General features: G+C 46.3%; 4 protein-coding genes across 4 annotated transcripts in view; all 4 read left to right on the top strand.

Annotated features, from left to right (window-relative positions):
- Positions 1 to 18,610, top strand: part of LOC135394914 (uncharacterized) — a 297,537-nt gene that overhangs the window by 22,632 nt on the left and 256,295 nt on the right. The window lies entirely within an intron of this gene.
- LOC135396228 (intracellular coagulation inhibitor 1-like) lies at positions 758 to 2,235 on the top strand. Its single transcript, XM_064627254.1, has one exon. It carries the CDS (start codon positions 851 to 853, stop codon positions 2,039 to 2,041), a length of 1,191 nt encoding a protein of 396 aa, XP_064483324.1. The 5' UTR covers positions 758 to 850; the 3' UTR covers positions 2,042 to 2,235.
- On the top strand, positions 6,092 to 7,282 carry LOC135395951 (intracellular coagulation inhibitor 1-like). The gene has a single exon (XM_064627036.1). The coding sequence runs from the start codon at positions 6,092 to 6,094 to the stop codon at positions 7,280 to 7,282; it is 1,191 nt and encodes a 396-aa protein (XP_064483106.1).
- LOC135396227 (intracellular coagulation inhibitor 1-like) lies at positions 11,094 to 12,570 on the top strand. Its single transcript, XM_064627253.1, has one exon. It carries the CDS (start codon positions 11,196 to 11,198, stop codon positions 12,384 to 12,386), a length of 1,191 nt encoding a protein of 396 aa, XP_064483323.1. The 5' UTR covers positions 11,094 to 11,195; the 3' UTR covers positions 12,387 to 12,570.

Raw genomic sequence — 18,610 nt, 5'->3', positions numbered from 1 at the left:
TGATTGCTGGTATTGGTGAAGGGTAACGACCGGGAAATGTTTTGCTGCGTAGCACTGACGTCAACCTTAAAATTTATTAAGACAACGCCTGACAAAGTTGCCGGCAGTACGTATCCCACCTATGCCGCCATATACATACTGCCAACAAGAATATACCGTGACACATTGTAATCGAAAAACAAAAAAAGGAAAAAACAACAACAATAACAACAACAGCATGGCCGAGTGGGCTAAGGTGCCATCTGGTTGGTGGTAGCCAAGGTCATGCTGAGGCCTGGTAGGTGGTGGGTTCGAATCCTACCGCCGGCTGTGTTGTCTGAGGTTTTCCCCGGGTTTTCCGAAGATCTTCCAGACGAATGTCGGCAATTTCCCCCTGAAGTCGGCCCAGGACGCATACTAACCCCCCTGTCCCCCACTCCTTCCTGCTGTCCTCTCTGCACCTGTCCACGTCTTTACGCCGCTCATAGCTACAGTTGCTTCGCGGCGCTAACGCAGAATAAAAAAAAACGAAAAACGAAAGGAAATAGATTTCTCTTTTCTATAAACTTCACTCCATAGTTTGTTGCGGACATCCTGCATGTGACAATAACAGCGTGTCTCAAAATAGCTCTGGAGTGTAAAACACGTACAGGTGCTGTTCTTCTATCTCTCACAGACTCAGGGAAACCGCCAACAAAGCAAACACACTCTCGACAGCTCGGGATATCAGTTTCGCTCCTTGGAACTGAAATATCCTCGGGAAAATACTAGCGCTTCAACGGGAAAGTGCGTTGATGCAACCCGTCGGTACTTCCTCGATTTCAGCGAGTACATAAAGCACGGCGCCCGCGAAAACGCCCACCTCAGCGCCATGTTGCGATCAGCAGCTCTCGTTCTCACCTTCGTCGTTGGAGCCTTGTCAGTTCCAGACGACGCGACTATTCGCTTCGCTGAAGCAAACAACGTCCTCGGACTCAACCTTCTCAAGGCGCTCCCTACGGACGAGAACCATGTCTTCCTCTCGCCGTTCAGCATCAGCATAGCTATGTCCATGGTATACCACGGTGCAAGAGGAGTTTCAGAAAAGGAACTCGCCGCGGTTCTCGGGTACGAGGCGGCCGGGCTTCACGGAAGAGACGAGGTCTTGTCAGCCGTGCAGAAGTCCTTCCAGCAGCAGAACAGGAATGTTACCTTAGAGGTTGCCAATGCCGTCCTGGTAAACCAGAGCTTTCCTGTTCTCGAGTCTTACAAGAAAGACCTGGAACATGTATTTCAGGCAAAATTTGAGGAAGTCAATTTTCTGAAGGAGTCCATAGCTGTAGCTGCCAAAATCAACGCGTGGGTGTCAGCAAAGACGAGAGGCAAGATCGACAAGGTTGTCAGCGAACTGCCCCCCACAACCGTCCTTTTCATCATGAACGCCGTCTACTTTAAAGGCGACTGGGAGCGAAAGTTCATCGAAAGTCAAACAACGAGGCTGCCTTTCTTCAACTACGGCAAGTCGGCGAAGCAGGTCGATACCATGCTGAAAACCGCGAGGTACAGCTACGCCAGGAATGAGGATCTGAAGGCTGACGTCCTTGAGTTACCCTACGCGGGAAAAGAATTCAGCATGCTTGTCTTCCTCCCACATGAGAGAGATGGGCTGCGGAGACTTCTGGAAGACCTGACCCCTTCAGGGTATCAAGGTGCCGTAGGTCGCCTGCACACTGAGACCGTCAACTTGAAGTTGCCCAAATTCAAGCTGGAATCCGACTACAGTCTCGTGGAGCAACTGGAGGCTCTGGGAGCGAAATCCATCTTTTCAGGAGCTGCCAACTTCACCGGTATTGAAGAATTTGGTAGACTGGTGGTGAGCGATGTTATTCACAAGGCCGTTGTCGAAGTCAATGAAAAAGGAAGTGAGGCTGCTGCGTTCACTGGGATCGCGTTCCAAGTAAAAGTTACTTCGGTGCGGATTAGAAGGCCCGTCGAATTCAACGTTGACCACCCATTCTTGTTCTTCATTCGGAACAAGATTTCCAAGTTGATCCTCTTCGTGGGTGCTGTGCATGCGCTGTAACCTAACGCAGGCTGCAAATGGTTCTTACTCTAGTATTGTATTATGTTTGTGATGTTAGTGGCGATGAACGTTATTGTCTTGTGTGGGCTTCGTCATTGGCGAGACGCCTTGGCTAGAGTGTCCTTTGTAGCCAGCCGTGAATTTGTTCTTGGATGTTGTCAATAAAGTTATGATCCTCGTTTGTTTTTATCGTACCGTATAGTCCTGACTGACCCAAGCGAAACGTAACAGGCCTTGCTGTTACCAGGAAAGTTAGAACACGTTCCACGTTTAGGAATGTGACCGAGTGTCGCTTCGTGGCCCTTCTAGAGGTTCCATGAACTGCATGTCGTATACATGTGCCGAAGAGCAGGATCAATTAATTACTTGAAACGAGTTCATCATTGTTGATCTCTGGTGGAGTTGAGCACAAAATCCTACCTCACATAAAATCCACACAGAGAGTTTCACGTAGAAGTATGACGTGAGAACGCGAAATATTCATGGACTAGATTGAATTGGATGATGAAAGAAAATATGATGTTAGTTCCGACCCAGTCAGGACTGGCTACTCCGAAACGCGTTTGTGGGTGGAATAAAATATTCATTGCAGTTGCCAATTAGAGGGTTGTCCATGGGAAAGATCCGAAAAGCGAAAATTCAGCAAGGAAATTTTGTTCTGGCAGTGGGCATGCAAACCCGAGAAGAAGTTAAAAAGTCTTTCGTGAAACTCTTAGCTGGGCTGACACCACCCGAGTTTGAGCTTATATACTTGGAGCACGAGACGAGCTTCATATTGTGGCTCTAGGTTTGACAACCGCAAGCTAGGTTTGTTGCTTTGAAGTGTTGTTTGTGACGACCTCTTTTCTTCGTGTCTTTCTACGCACATAAAGCAAGTGTGCGATTCGTAATACAAGTTATGGTGTTATTTTCAATATGTTCGTGGTGGTGGGGGTGGAAGGGTATATGATGTTGGGGGAAGGCGATTAGCCTGCTATAGAGGGAGGCGTATCGGTGCACTCAGGAAGGGAGAGGAGGGGATGGTGAAAGAGTTAGGGGAGAAAAGATGGTGGTACAGGAGAGGAGTGCAGTGGTCCCTCTTGCTCTAGGATTACCCAACTGTACCCATCACAGACAACGTGCGAGCATCAATCAGTAGCCTTCATTGGGACATCCTGTACTACGGTAGCCGGCAGGATGACTGGCGATGTTACCCCCATGATGCTGTACATGTGCTTATGTGAAATCCGACGAGGTTTAGATCAGTATGACTATAAGGTGCCACGCGAGACTTACCCCCGTGGTTTTTCATGGTTTTCGTTGCGGAGTTGGTTTTGGTGCTCCCTGGCACGACGCATGCTGCATGGCTCTTCTCGCTAATTTTAATCAAAGTTCCGTCCAAATTAATCCACATGTCACTTCTCAATACAACGAGGAGGGATACTATAATTCACTTTCATCGTTAGATGAATTGGGGGATTCAATTGATTAATGGTGAATTTCCCTCTCTCTCTCTTTTTTTTTCATTTTTATTCTTCTAAATTCCCCTGCATATTGACTTGTCTTTAACCAATTTTCTTCTTCGGGATATTATGGGTGTTTGATTTTTTCATTGCACCTTAGTGGTATATCTATTGGGTTCTTTTCGATTTACATCGATATTTATGGGATTCTTAACCGAGTCTTTTGGACTTCTTATTTGTTTCCGTTGGGTTATTTTGCATCCGTCTCGATTCTGTGGAATCTAATGCATCCGTTTGGTTTATATTGGATCTTGGTTGAAATTAATTGATTCTTTTGCATTACGTTGGATTGGATTGGATTGGATTGGAAAAAGAAAGAAAAATATGGAGAGGTTAGTACCGACCCAGTCAGAACTGGCTACTCCAAAACGCGTTACATTACGTTGGATTCTGATGTATTTCATTGGATTCTTGTAGATTGAGCTTTGATTTGCTTGACCGTTTTGAATTTACTCGCCCATTAAATGACTTTTTATGAATAGCTCTGGGCTTTTGTTTGATTCGATCAGATTTTAATGGGTCGTTTCATATTCTGAAGGTTTTGTTGGTTTTCACGAGACTCTTTTGTACCTTCGTACTGACTCCTCGACCATAGACCATTCAGCCTGTCCAAAGTACTTGGCCCATTGAGCTCCCCTGCGCATCAGTGCCGGGCTCTTCGCTCCCTTTTTGCTTTCATGCAAGCCACTGGACTCCTCGAAAAGCTCTAAACAGAACTCCGACCTGTCGTCGCTTCACTCTCACCATAATACATCCTCTCATATTAACCACTGTGAAGTGGGGTAGGGTCCTGTGGCTACCACGGGGAAACATCCCATGTCATGATCACTTCTTCATTTATTGTTGTTGTTGTCGTGCATACTGGCAAATTTTAATGGAGTCTTTTGGTTCGTTTGATGATTTGTATGTTTGATGCCTGATATTTTAGTACCTGGTTTACATTCTGTTGAACTTTATCCGATTCTTGTTGATCTCCAATAACATTGACCGCTTCTGAACATACTGTTTTACGTCTTGTTTTCTCTGTTGCCTTTACGATCCCTTTAAGATTTCAATAGACTTTGATTTGTTGTGTCTGTTTCGGTTGTATACCGATGACTTCCCCCACTGGATCTCGATTGAGCTAGGATGTGTTACAACTACGTAATTTCTGAAGCCATACGTTGTGATAACTACTATTGAAGAAGGACGGTAATCGGCAAAACTGCCTGTTCGTTACCATTCCAAACTGCTACCGAACATTTCTATGCAAATCACTGCCCCGCCCATTTAGCTTCATGGGCTATGCACTGTGATTGCTGGTATTGGTGAAGGGTAACGACCGGGAAATGTTTTGCTGAGTAGCACTGACGTCAACCTTAAAATTTATTAAGACAACGCCTGACAAAGTTGCCGGCAGTACGTGTCCCACTTATGCCGTACGTCTTGTTTTCTCTGTTGCCTTTACGATCCCTTTAAGATTTCAGTAGACTTTGGTTTGTTGTGTCTGTTTCGGTTGTATACCGATGACTTCCCCCACTGGATCTCGATTGAGCTAGGATGTGTTACAACTACGTAATTTCTGAAGCCATACGTTGTGATAACTACTATTGAAGAAGGACAGTAATCGGCAAAACTGTCTGTTCGTTACCATTCCAAACTGCTACCAAACATTTCTATGCAAATTACTGCCCCGCCCATTTAGCTTCATGGGCTATGCACTGTGATTGCTGGTATTGGTGAAGGGTAACGACCGGGAAATGTTTGGCTGAGTAGCACTGACGTCAACCTTAAAATTTATTAAGACAACGCCCGACAAAGTTGCCGGCAGTACGTGTCCCACTTATGCCGCCATATACATACTGCCAACAAGAATATACCGTGACACATTGTAATCGAAAAACAAACAAAAAAGGAAAAAACAACAACAATAGCAACAACAGCATGGCCGAGTGGGCTAAGGCGCCATCTGGTTGGTGGTAGCCAAGGTCGTGCTGCAGACTGGGAGGTTGTGGGTTCGAATCCTACCGCCGGCTGTGTTGTCTGAGGTTTTCCTCAGATTTTCCGAAGATCTTCCAGACGAATGTCGGCAATTTCCCCCTGAAGTCGGCCCAGGACGCATACTAACCCCCCTGTCCCCCACTCCTTCCTGCTGTCCTCTCTGCACGTGTCCACGTCTTTACGCCGCTCATAGCCACAGTTGCTTCGCGGCGATAACACAGAATAAAAAAAACGAAAAGAAAGAGATTTCTCTTTTCTATAAACTTCACTCCATAGTTTGTTGCGGACATCCTGCATGTGACAATAACAGCGCGTCTCAAAATAGCTCTGGAGTGTAAAACACGTACAGGTGCTGTTCTTCTATCTCTCACAGACTCAGGGAAACCGCCAACAAAGCAAACACACTCTGGACAGCTCGGGATATCAGTTTCGCTCCTTGGAAGTGAAATATCCTCGGGAAAATACTAGCGCTTCAACGGGAAAGTGCGTTGGTGCAACCCGTTGGTACTTCCTCGATTTCAGCGAGTACATAAAGCACGGCGCCCGCGAAAACGCCCACCTTAGCGCCATGTTGCGATCAGCAGCTCTCGTTCTCACCTTCGTCGTTGGGGCGTTGTCAGTTCCAGACGACGCGACTATTCGCTTCGCTGAAGCAAACAACGTCCTCGGACTCAACCTTCTCAAGGCGCTCCCTACGGACGAGAACCATGTCTTCCTCTCGCCGTTCAGCATCAGCATAGCTATGTCCATGGTATACCACGGTGCAAGAGGAGTTTCAGAAAAGGAACTCGCCGCGGTTCTCGGGTACGAGGCGGCCGGGCTTCACGGAAGAGACGAGGTCTTGTCAGCCGTGCAGAAGTCCTTCCAGCAGCAGAACAGGAATGTTACCTTAGAGGTTGCCAATGCCGTCCTGGTAAACCAGAGCTTTCCTGTTCTCGGGTCTTACAAGAAAGACCTGGAAGATGTATTTCAGGCAAAATTTGAGGAAGTCAATTTTCTGAAGGAGTCCATAGCTGTAGCTGCCAAAATCAACGCGTGGGTGTCAGCAAAGACGAGAGGCAAGATCGACAAGGTTGTCAGCGAACTGTCCCCCACAACCGTCCTTTTCATCATGAACGCCGTCTACTTTAAAGGCGACTGGGAGCGAAAGTTCATCGAAAGTCAAACAACGAGGCTGCCTTTCTTCAACTACGGCAAGTCGGCGAAGCAGGTCGATACCATGCTGAAAACCGCGAGGTACAGCTACGCCAGGAATGAGGATCTGAAGGCTGACGTCCTTGAGTTACCCTACGCGGGAAAAGAATTCAGCATGCTTGTCTTCCTCCCACATGAGAGAGATGGGCTGCGGAGACTTCTGGAAGACCTGACCCCTTCAGGGTATCAAGGTGCCGTAGGTCGCCTGCACACTGAGACCGTCAACTTGAAGTTGCCCAAATTCAAGCTGGAATCCGACTACAGTCTCGTGGAGCAACTGGAGGCTCTGGGAGCGAAATCCATCTTTTCAGGAGCTGCCAACTTCACCGGTATTGAAGAATTTGGTAGACTGGTGGTGAGCGATGTTATTCACAAGGCCGTTGTCGAAGTCAATGAAAAAGGAAGTGAGGCTGCTGCGTTCACTGGGATCGCGTTCCAAGTAAAAGTTACTTCGGTGCGGATTAGAAGGCCCGTCGAATTCAACGTTGACCACCCATTCTTGTTCTTCATTCGGAACAAGATTTCCAAGTTGATCCTCTTCGTGGGTGCTGTGCATGCGCTGTAACCTAACGCAGGCTGCAAATGGTTCTTACTCTAGTATTGTATTATGTTTGTGATGTTAGTGGCGATGAACGTTATTGTCTTGTGTGGGCTTCGTCATTGGCGAGACGCCTTGGCTAGAGTGTCCTTTGTAGCCAGCCGTGAATTTGTTCTTGGATGTTGTCAATAAAGTTATGATCCTCGTTTGTTTTTATCGTACCGTATAGTCCTGACTGACCCAAGCGAAACGTAACAGGCCTTGCTGTTACCAGGAAAGTTAGAACACGTTCCACGTTTAGGAATGTGACCGAGTGTCGCTTCGTGGCCCTTCTAGAGGTTCCATGAACTGCATGTCGTATACATGTGCCGAAGAGCAGGATCAATTAATTACTTGAAACGAGTTCATCATTGTTGATCTCTGGTGGAGTTGAGCACAAAATCCTACCTCACATAAAATCCACACAGAGAGTTTCACGTAGAAGTATGACGTGAGAACGTGAAATATTCATGGACTAGATTGAATTGGATGATGAAAGAAAATATGATGTTAGTTCCAACCCAGTCAGGACTGGCTACTCCGAAACGCGTTTGTGGGTGGAATAAAATATTCATTGCAGTTGCCAATTAGAGGGTTGTCCATGGGAAAGATCCGAAAAGCGAAAATTCAGCAAGGAAATTTTGTTCTGGCAGTGGGCATGCAAACCCGAGAAGAAGTTAAAAAGTCTTTCGTGAAACTCTTAGCTGGGCTGACACCACCCGAGTTTGAGCTTATATACTTGGAGCACGAGACGAGCTTCATATTGTGGCTCTAGGTTTGACAACCGCAAGCTAGGTTTGTTGCTTTGAAGTGTTGTTTGTGACGACCTCTTTTCTTCGTGTCTTTCTACGCAAATAAAGCAAGTGTGCGATTCGTAATACAAGTTATGGTGTTATTTTCAATATGTTCGTGGTGGTGGGGGTGGAAGGGTATATGATGTTGGGGGAAGGCGATTAGCCTGCTATAGAGGGAGGCGTATCGGTGCACTCAGGAAGGGAGAGGAGGGGATGGTGAAAGAGTTAGGGGAGAAAAGATGGTGGTACAGGAGAGGAGTGCAGTGGTCCCTCTTGCTCTAGGATTACCCAACTGTACCCATCACAGACAACGTGCGAGCATCAATCAGTAGCCTTCATTGGGACATCCTGTACTACGGTAGCCGGCAGGATGACTGGCGATGTTACCCCCATGATGCTGTACATGTGCTTATGTGAAATCCGACGAGGTTTAGATCAGTATGACTATAAGGTGCCACGCGAGACTTACCCCGTGGTTTTTCATGGTTTTCGTTGCGGAGTTGGTTTTGGTGCTCCCTGGCACGACGCATGCTGCATGGCTCTTCTCGCTAATTTTAATCAAAGTTCCGTCCAAATTAATCCACATGTCACTTCTCAATACAACGAGGAGGGATACTATAATTCACTTTCATCGTTAGATGAATTGGGGGATTCAATTGATTAATGGTGAATTTCCCTCTCTCTCTCTTTTTTTTTCATTTTTATTCTTCTAAATTCCCCTGCATATTGACTTGTCTTTAACCAATTTTCTTCTTCGGGATATTATGGGTGTTTGATTTTTTCATTGCACCTTAGTGGTATATCTATTGGGTTCTTTTCGATTTACATCGATATTTATGGGACTCTTAACCGAGTCTTTTGGACTTCTTATTTGTTTCCGTTGGGCTATTTTGCATCCGTCTCGATTCTGTGGAATCTAATGCATCCGTTTGGTTTATATTGGATCTCGGTTGCAATTAATTGATTCTTTTGCATTACGTTGGATTGGATTGGATTGGATTGGAAAAAGAAAGAAAAATATGGAGAGGTTAGTACCGACCCAGTCAGGACTGGCTACTCCAAAACGCGTCACATTACGTTGGATTCTGATGTATTTCATTGGATTCTTGTAGATTGAGCTTTGATTTGCTTGACCTTTTTGAATTTACTCGCCCATTAACTGACTTTTTATGAATAGCTCTGGGCTTTTGTTTGATTCGATCAGATTTTAATGGGGCGTTTCATATTCTGAAGGTTTTGTTGGTCTTCACGAGACTGTTTTGTACTTTCGTACTGGCTCCTCGACCATAGACCATTCAGCCTGTCCAAAGTACTTGGCCCATTGAGCTCCCCTGCGCATCAGTGCCGGGCTCTTCGCTCCCTTTTTGCTTTCATGCAAGCCACTGGACTCCTCGAAGAGCTCTAAACAGAACTCCGACCTGTCGTCGCTTCACTCTCACCATAATTCATGCTCTCATATTAACCACTGTGAAGTGGGGTAGGGTCCTGTGGCTACCACGGCGAAACATCCCATGTCATGATCACTTCTTCATTTATTGTTGTTGTTGTCGTGCATACTGGCAAATTTTAATGGAGTCTTTTGGTTCGTTTGATGATTTGTATGTTTGATGCCTGATATTTTAGTACCTGGTTTATATTCTGTTGAACTTTATCCGATTCTTGTTGATCTCCAATAACATTGACCGCTTCTGTCGTCTGTCGTCGTTGTGTACGTCTTGTTTTCTCTGTTGCCTTTACGATCCCTTTAAGATTTCAGTAGACTTTGATTTGTTGTGTCTGTTTCGGTTGTATACCGATGACTTCCCCCATTGGATCTCGATTGAGCTAGGATGTGTTACAACTACGTAATTTCTGAAGCCATACAACAACAACAACAGCAACTAAATCATGACTATGGCCTGGGGTGATTCACCGCTTGAGAGCAGTACCCTACCCCATTACACGAGAAGCATATGAGATGTGAAATATGAAAATGAAGTTATGTGCAAGTCCAACTCGAACTCCCGTCGTCTGGTTGCGCAACGCTACACGTCGCACAAAAGGAAGAAGCACATGAAAGAAGCGCCAATGGTCCTTGAGATGCAGGGGTGGACCCTACAGCGTCTGGAGCAAGCCGGTAGCCAAGAGCCATACGTTGTGATAACTACTATTGAAGAAGGACAGTAATCGGCAAAACTGTCTGTTCGTTACCATTCCAAACTGCTACCAAACATTTCTATGCAAATTACTGCCCCGCCCATTTAGCTTCATGGGCAATGCACTGTGATTGCTGGTATTGGTGAAGGGTAACGACCGGGAAATGTTTTGCTGAGTAGCACTGACGTCAACCTTAAAATTTATTAAGACAACGCCCGACAAAGTTGCCGGCAGTACGTGTCCCACTTATGCCGCCATATACATACTGCCAACAAGAATATACCGTGACACATTGTAATCGAAAAACAAAAAAAAGGAAGAAACAACAACAATAACAACAACAGCATGGCCGAGTGGGCTAAGGCGCCATCTGGTTGGTGGTAGCCAAGGTCGTGCTGCAGACTGGGAGGTTGTGGGTTCGAATCCTACCGCCGGCTGTGTTGTCTGAGGTTTTCCTCAGATTTTCCGAAGATCTTCCAGACGAATGTCGGCAATTTCCCCCTGAAGTCGGCCCAGGACGCATACTAACCCCCCTGTCCCCCACTCCTTCCTGCTGTCCTCTCTGCACGTGTCCACGTCTTTACGCCGCTCATAGGCACAGTTGCTTCGCGGCGCTAACGCAGAATAAAAAAAAACGAAAAGAAAGAGATTTCTCTTTTCTATAAACTTCACTCCATAGTTTGTTGCGGACATCCTGCATGTGACAATAACAGCGCGTCTCAAAATAGCTCTGGAGTGTAAAACACGTACAGGTGCTGTTCTTCTATCTCTCACAGACTCAGGGAAAGCGTCAACAAAGCAAACACACTCTCGACAGCTCGGGATATCAGTTTCGCTCCTTGGAACTGAAATATCCTCGGGAAAATACTAGCGCTTCAACGGGAAAGTGCGTTGGTGCAACCCGTCGGTACTTCCTCGATTTCAGCGAGTACATAAAGCACGGCGCCCGCGAAAACGCCCACCTCAGCGCCATGTTGCGATCAGCAGCTCTCGTTCTCACCTTCGTCGTTGGAGCCTTGTCAGTTCCAGATGACGCTACTATTCGCTTCGCTGAAGCAAACAACATCCTCGGACTCAACCTTCTCAAGGCGCTCCCTGCGGACAAGAACCATGTCTTCCTCTCGCCGTTCAGCATCAGCATAGCTATGTCCATGGTATACCACGGTGCAAGAGGAGTTTCAGAAAAGGAACTCGCCGCGGTTCTCGGGTACGAGGCGGCCGGGCTTCACGGAAGAGACGAGGTCTTGTCAGCCGTGCAGAAGTCCTTCCAGCAGCAGAACAGGAATGTTACCTTAGAGGTTGCCAATGCCGTCCTGGTAAACCAGAGCTTTCCTGTTCTCGAGTCTTACAAGAAAGACCTGGAACATGTATTTCAGGCAAAATTTGAGGAAGTCAATTTTCTGAAGGAGTCCATAGCTGTAGCTGCCAAAATCAACGCGTGGGTGTCAGCAAAGACGAGAGGCAAGATCGTCAAGGTTGTCAGCGAACTGTCCCCCACAACCGTCCTTTTCATCATGAACGCCGTCTACTTTAAAGGCGACTGGGAGCGAAAGTTCATCGAAAGTCAAACAACGAGGCTGCCTTTCTTCAACTACGGCAAGTCGGCGAAGCAGGTCGATACCATGCTGAAAACCGCGAGGTACAGCTACGCCAGGAATGAGGATCTGAAGGCTGACGTCCTTGAGTTACCCTACGCGGGAAAAGAATTCAGCATGCTTGTCTTCCTCCCACATGAGAGAGATGGGCTGCGGAGACTTCTGGAAGACCTGACCCCGTCAGGGTATCAAGGTGCCGTAGATCGCCTGTTCACTGCGACCGTCAACTTGAAGTTGCCCAAATTCAAGCTGGAATCCGACTACAGTCTTGTGGAACAACTGGAGACTCTGGGAGCGAAATCCATCTTTTCAGGAGCTGCCAACTTCACCGGTATTGAAGAATCTGGTAAACTGGTGGTGAGCGATGTTATTCACAAAGCCGTGGTTGAAGTCAATGAGAAGGGAAGTGAGGCTGCTGCGTTCACTGGGATCGCGTTCCAAGTAAAAGTTACTTCGGTGCGGATTAGAAGGCCCGTAGAATTCAACGTTGACCACCCATTCTTGTTCTTCATTCGGAACAAGATTTCCAAGTTGATCCTCTTCGTGGGTGCTGTGCATGCGCTTTAACTTAACGCAGCCAGCAAATGGTTCTTACTCTAGTATTCTATTATGTTTGTAATGTTAGTGGCGATGAACGTTATAGTCTGTTGTGGGCTTCATCAATGACAAGACGCCTTGGCTAGAGTTTTTTTTTTTTTTGCCGTGAATTTGTTCTTGGATGTCGTCAATAAAAAATCATATTGTGGCTCTAGGTTTGACAAACGCATAGGCTTCTTGCTTTGAAGTGTTGTTTGTAACGAACTTCGGCTGTGCTATAGCAACGAAACTGCTCCAGAGTGCGCTGACAAGGATGTGTGCATGGAGGAAGGAAGGAGAACAGGAGCCCTATTGTTCTGAGAAGTGAAGCCGAGATCGGGGCCCACTCCAATGACATATCACTGCTCGCCTTCCTGTTTCGGTTACATAAATCTCTATGGGAGCCCCCAACGCATAGTTTCGGAATTCTTGGAGAGTTATGGCGGTATAGCACGCCGAAGTGGCCCCCAAAGTGACGTACGTAAAGCGACCTCATTGGGCTATTCAGGTAACGTGACCCCGGCGTATCTCCAAAGAAGCTACAGCTCACCTCCTATCCTCATGTCACTTGCCCCATGCTTCCTACTTCTGCCGAAGAGCCGTTGGGGCGCCATCCTTTTCTTCCGTGTTTTCTTCCTTCTTCTTCGATGGACGTGTGGAACACAGGGGTGGCATCCAATGTATTGCTCCGTAGACGAAAGCGTGCCGGGCGAACGCATTGCGACCTGGCCAGGTCCTGGTCGCACGTCACGGCAAATGTCAAGGCACACGTGACCTTAAAGATGGCAGCGCCCGTGATCGGCGGCCACACCGTTTGTAAACAATGCGGTTGTTGTCTCTGCGCAACGTTTTGGATGTCTTTCGATCACGGTAATTATTTTTATCCGATAATCTCGTAGTGAAACGCGCAGTTTTGTACATAAGGCCTCGTACTGTTGATGACTTCCACAGATGTGATAATGACCGCTCGGCTCACTGAGCCGGTGCGATGTACTTAAACTAAGGAAAAATGGTCTATACCATGTTGCGCAAGAAGAACCGCATAGTTTACGCTGGCAAAATACGTTCATCTCTTGGCGTTATGACGACGGAAAGATGTCGGTAAGCGGCGAAACGACATGTCAACAAAGTCACCTGACCTCAAAATGAGGTTTTCTATGACGTGCGACCAGGACAAGATGGCAGTTTTGCCAAATGCTCCCGCTTGGGGGTAGTTACAACAACGGCGGGTTTGTGTCGCCCCTGTGGTGTGGAACTTTGGAACTTCAATGTGATATCCATGGCGATAGCTTCAGCCGCTGTAGGAGGAGAGTTGATAATCGGAAGAGGTCCTATGTAGGTGGATTATTATTATTATTAATGAACAAAGTACATTGTGTTAGGGTATATCACTATGACATAAAGTTAGTCTAGGTTAGGTTAGGTTAGGTTAGGTTAGGTTACACAGAATGGGGTTGTCCCGGGTGAGGGGGGGGGGGCAATGGACCTGCCCTAGGCAGTGCGTGCATCAGACTATGCCGCTGAAGTGTTGTTGCGTCCTGAGTAAACATGGCGCATCATCTGTTGACCGTTTCGGTCTTACTGGACACTAGTATATTGGCCACAAACGGAGTTGAGACGCTGAGGTTAAGATTGGGTCGGTGTGGTTTTTTGAGCAGGATTTCGCATGGCTTCTACGTATCGATAACAGTGAAAGGTCGCAGTCTAGCTGGCTGGTTCATAACGACGAGGACACGTTGCTTTTCGTCGTCGTACGAATTCGTTATTCAAAACACGACATTCACTCACTGCCCCAGGCTGCAAAAGCTGTCGGTCACGAAGGATGCATTTTGTTTCATTTGCTTTCGTCAGTATTACTACGTTCAGCATATACCCTACGCTTCTACAGTGAACCCTCGTTATTATGACCATGGTCGTTCCCGACGTACGTGACGTAACGCATCCCCCTCGCGGGGCCGATCGGCCAACGCGTGGCTGAATCCAGCTCAAAGGCAACGGGTGCGCTGCAACAGAGTGCAGGATCCCTTATTCATTAATTGATTAATTCATCAATTCATTCATTTTTATTTTCCACACATTTATTTTTCTTCCTGTATGTTTGTCATGCATAATATATGACACATAGGAACATTACGAAACCTACAGCAACACAACGCCTCAGGCATGTCCAAAACTATTTAACTTACACCCTGTCTTCCAATTTCCGCAGACATCGTCATAGAACTGCTAAAGATATCTGCATCTTCATGATACAAACTCCACTCTTTCCACCTTTCGTGCCGGTTGAGCAATCGACGGTACTGCATGTAGTGCCTCAAGCTCTGTTGGCAGGAACTGCTGAGATTAGGCCTGGGCTTTAGGCCTTCATTCTTCTTTCTTCATCTCCATTCTTCATCTTTTCTTTTTATTTATTTTATTCTTCTTTCTTCATCTTCATTCATCTTCGTTTCTTGTTTATGTATTTTATTCTTCTTTCTTCATCAATTTTCTGTTTGTTGCGGAATAGCAAGCCGACGTCCCGTTTGGCTGACCTTCCCCCGTTTTTTTTTTCTTTCGTCTAATAAATATATCCCCCCCCCCCTCGAGGCCTAGCATAAACACCGGTTATAATTTACACGTGGGGCGAACATGCAACAGTTGAAAAATTTCAACGTTGTCTCAAAATTGTTGTGTCATCTATGCGATATCCACCTGCCGTTTCCGACCATTTACCCAGGCAGCACAATGTACTGAAAGTCGAGTGCGATAGGGGTGGACGGGTAGATGGAAGGCCCTGAACAGACCCGTAAAACTAAAGAACGTTGATAAGACACATACTGTCCACCCCTATTGCACTCGACTTTCTGTACATTGTGCTGCCTGGGCAAATACTACTTAGAAAAAACATAGGCACTGAATGGGTTCATTCCTCAAGGCATCAAGCGGGATGATGTATGTATCCGGGTGTGCGAATGCATCAGAAGGATAATGCGGCAACCCTGAGATGCTGTGTCACATTCTAAAACCATGCCCTCTCCACACGCTGTGCACGGCCTCAAACAGCACAATGTAGGTACTGAAAGTCGAGTGCGATAGGGGTGGACGGGTAGATGGAAGGCCTTGAACAGACCCGTGCAACTAAAGAACATTGATAAGATACATACCGTCCACCCCTATCGTACTCGACTTACATTGTGCTGCTTGGGGCTGTCTTAGACGCAGCTTTTAGTACCATGACACTGCGTTACACGATAAACTGAGACACGCGTGGATGTACCATCACGTTCGGCTGGCAAAGGGGCTGTATCATGCGACACGCGCCATATCTGTTACGTTGTAATGCCACCGCAGAGCAGAGATCTCTTATCGTTCTTGTTCCGCGCTTGGTGCCGGTAGAATGTGTGCACGCCGGGTGACCCTGGGCACCATTGACAAATATGGCTGTTCTCTGCTACGGACCTTAGCAAAGACACCGGGTGGGGCACACCAGGATGGACTGAACGACCCTGATGTGGTGTGTGCAGGAAAGCGTGCAAACCCCTACGTCAAAAGGAGCTCTAAAGACGAGAATATCTTCGGCTTATTTTCAGACATGGTAAGTGGCCGATGCGTGACGCACGTGATGAACGCGACATGTCCAGCGACTGCAGTAAATCATTGAACGTGCAGGAAGAAGCAGCTGCCTTCTTCCGTTCGCCCGTGTCTCACAATAATAATCACTAATGAATTATAGCGCCGTAAGTCTTGCGCATGACGAACTCTGCCTATCAGGCCCACCTCTGTATCACTTTTTCAAGTAAGTCTTCACGTCCTGACAACACTGATTAGACATGGTGTCAGGTAAAGCAGCCACAAAAACATTCTCGTATACCATTGAGATAGAAAGCATCCAATCAAGCATCGTTTCATCAGTTTCGCCCAATGTACCTTCTTTTGTCTGCTCCATGTTTTCAGCACTTTTACGGTAGAGTGCTACACAACGCGTACATATGCACTTATAAGTTGGATGAGGTGAGATTTGGAAAACCGTTCAGAAGACCTCTTTTCTTCGTGTCTTTCTACGCAAATAAAGCAAGTGCGCGATTCGTAATACAAGATATGGTGTTATTTTCAATATGTTCGTGGTGGTGGTGGTGGAAGGGTATATGATGTTGGGGGAAGGCGATTAGCCTGCTATAGAGGGAGGCGTATCGGTGCACTCAAGAAGGGAGAGGAGGGGATGGTGAAAGAGTTAGGGGAGAAAAGATGGTGGTAAAGGAGAGGAGTGCAGTGGTCCCTCTAGCTCTAGGATTACCCAACTGCACCCATCACAGACAACGTGCGAGCATCAATCAGTAGCCTTCATTGGGACATCCTGTACCACGGTAGCCGGCAGGATGACTGGCGATGTTACCCCCATGATGCTGTACATGTGCTTATGTGAAATCCGACGAGGTTTAGATCAGTATGACTATAAGGTGCCACGCGAGACTTACCCCCGTGGTTTTTCATGGTTTTCGTTGCGGAGTTGGTTTTGGTGCTCCCTGGCACGACGCATGCTGCACGGCTCTTCTCGCTAATTTTAATCAAAGTTCCGTCCAAATTAATCCACATGTCACTTCTCAATACAACAAGGAGGGATACTATAATTCACTTTCATCGTTAGATGAATTGGGGGATTCAATTGATTAATGGTGAATTTCTCTCTCTCTCTCTCTTTTTTTTCATTTTTATTCTTCTAAATTCCCCTGCATGTCGACTTGTCTTTAACCAATTTTCTTCTTTGGGATATTATGGGTGTTTGATTTTTTCATTGCACCTTAGTGGTATATCTATTGGGTTCTTTTCGATTTACATCGATATTTATGGGATTCTTAACCGAGTCTTTTGGATTTCTTATTTGTTTCCGTTGGGCTATTTTGCATCCGTCTCGATTCTGTGCAATCTAATGCATCCGTTTGGTTTATATTGGATCTTGGTTGCAATTAATTGATTCTTTTGCATTACGTTGGATTGGATTGGATTGGATTGGAAAAAGAAAGAAAAATACGGAGAGGTTAGTACCGACCCAGTCAGAACTGGCTACTCCAAAACGCGTCACATTACGTTGGATTCTGACGTATTTCATTGGATTCTTGTAGATTGAGCTTTGATTTGCTTGACCGTTTTGAATTTACTCGCCCATTAAATGACTTTTTATGAATAGCTCTGGGCTTTTGTTTGATTCGATCAGATTTTAATGGGGCGTTTCATATTCTGAAGCTTTTGTTGGTTTTCACGAGACTCTTTTGTACTTTCGTACTGACTCCTCGACCATAGACCATTCAGCCTGTCCAAAGTACTTGGCCCATTGAGCTCCCCTGCGCATCAGTGCCGGGCTCTTCGCTCCCTTTTTGCTTTCATGCAAGCCACTGGACTCCTCGAAAAGCTCTAAACAGAACTCCGACCTGTCGTCGCTTCACTCTCACCATAATTCATCCTCTCATTTTAACCACTGTGAAGTGGGGTAGGGTCCTGTGGCTACCACGGGGAAACATCCCATGTCATCATCACTTCTTCATTTATTGTTGTTGTTGTCGTGCATACTGGCAAATTTTAATCGAGTCTTTTGGTTCGTTTGATGATTTGTATGTTTGATGCCTGATATTTTAATACCTGGTTTACATTCTGTTGAACTTTATCCGATTCTTGTTTATCTCCAATAACATTGACCGCTTCTGAACATACTGTTTTACGTCTTGTTTTCTCTGTTGCCTTTACGATCCCTTTAAGATTTCAGTAGACTTTGATTTGTTGTGTCTGTTTCGGTTGTATACCGATTACTTCCCCCACTGGATCTCGATTGAGCTAGGATGTGTTACAACTAGGTAATTTCTGAAGCCATACGTTGTGATAACTACTATTGAAGAAGGACAGTAATCGGCAAAACTGCCTGTTCGTTACCATTCCAAACTGCTACCAAACCTTTCTATGCAAATCACTGCCCCGCCCATTTAGCTTCATGGGCTATGCACTGTGATTGCTGGTATTGGTGAAGGGTAACGACCGGGAAATGTTTTGCTGAGTAGCACTGACGTCAACCTTAAAATTTATTAAGACAACGCCCGACAAAGTTGCCGGCAGTACGTGTCCCACTTATGCCGCCATATACATACTGCCAACAAGAATATACCGTGACACATTGTAATCGAAAAACAAAAAAAAAGGAAAAAACAACAACAATAACAACAACAGCATGGCCGAGTGGGCTAAGGCGC

The sequence above is a fragment of the Ornithodoros turicata genome, chromosome 5 (genome assembly GCF_037126465.1).
Source record: "Ornithodoros turicata isolate Travis chromosome 5, ASM3712646v1, whole genome shotgun sequence".
NCBI lineage: Eukaryota > Metazoa > Arthropoda > Arachnida > Ixodida > Argasidae > Ornithodoros > Ornithodoros turicata.
Note: the sequence above shows the minus strand (reverse complement) of the source record. Positions and strands in the feature narration are given on the sequence as shown.

What these genes read in the sequence shown, in the direction of transcription:
- LOC135396227 (XM_064627253.1), top strand. Translation starts at nt 11,196, where the DNA reads ATGTTGCGATCAGCAGCTCTCGTTCTCACCTTCGTCGTTGGAGCCTTG.
- LOC135396228 (XM_064627254.1), top strand. Translation starts at nt 851, where the DNA reads ATGTTGCGATCAGCAGCTCTCGTTCTCACCTTCGTCGTTGGAGCCTTG.
- LOC135395951 (XM_064627036.1), top strand. Translation starts at nt 6,092, where the DNA reads ATGTTGCGATCAGCAGCTCTCGTTCTCACCTTCGTCGTTGGGGCGTTG.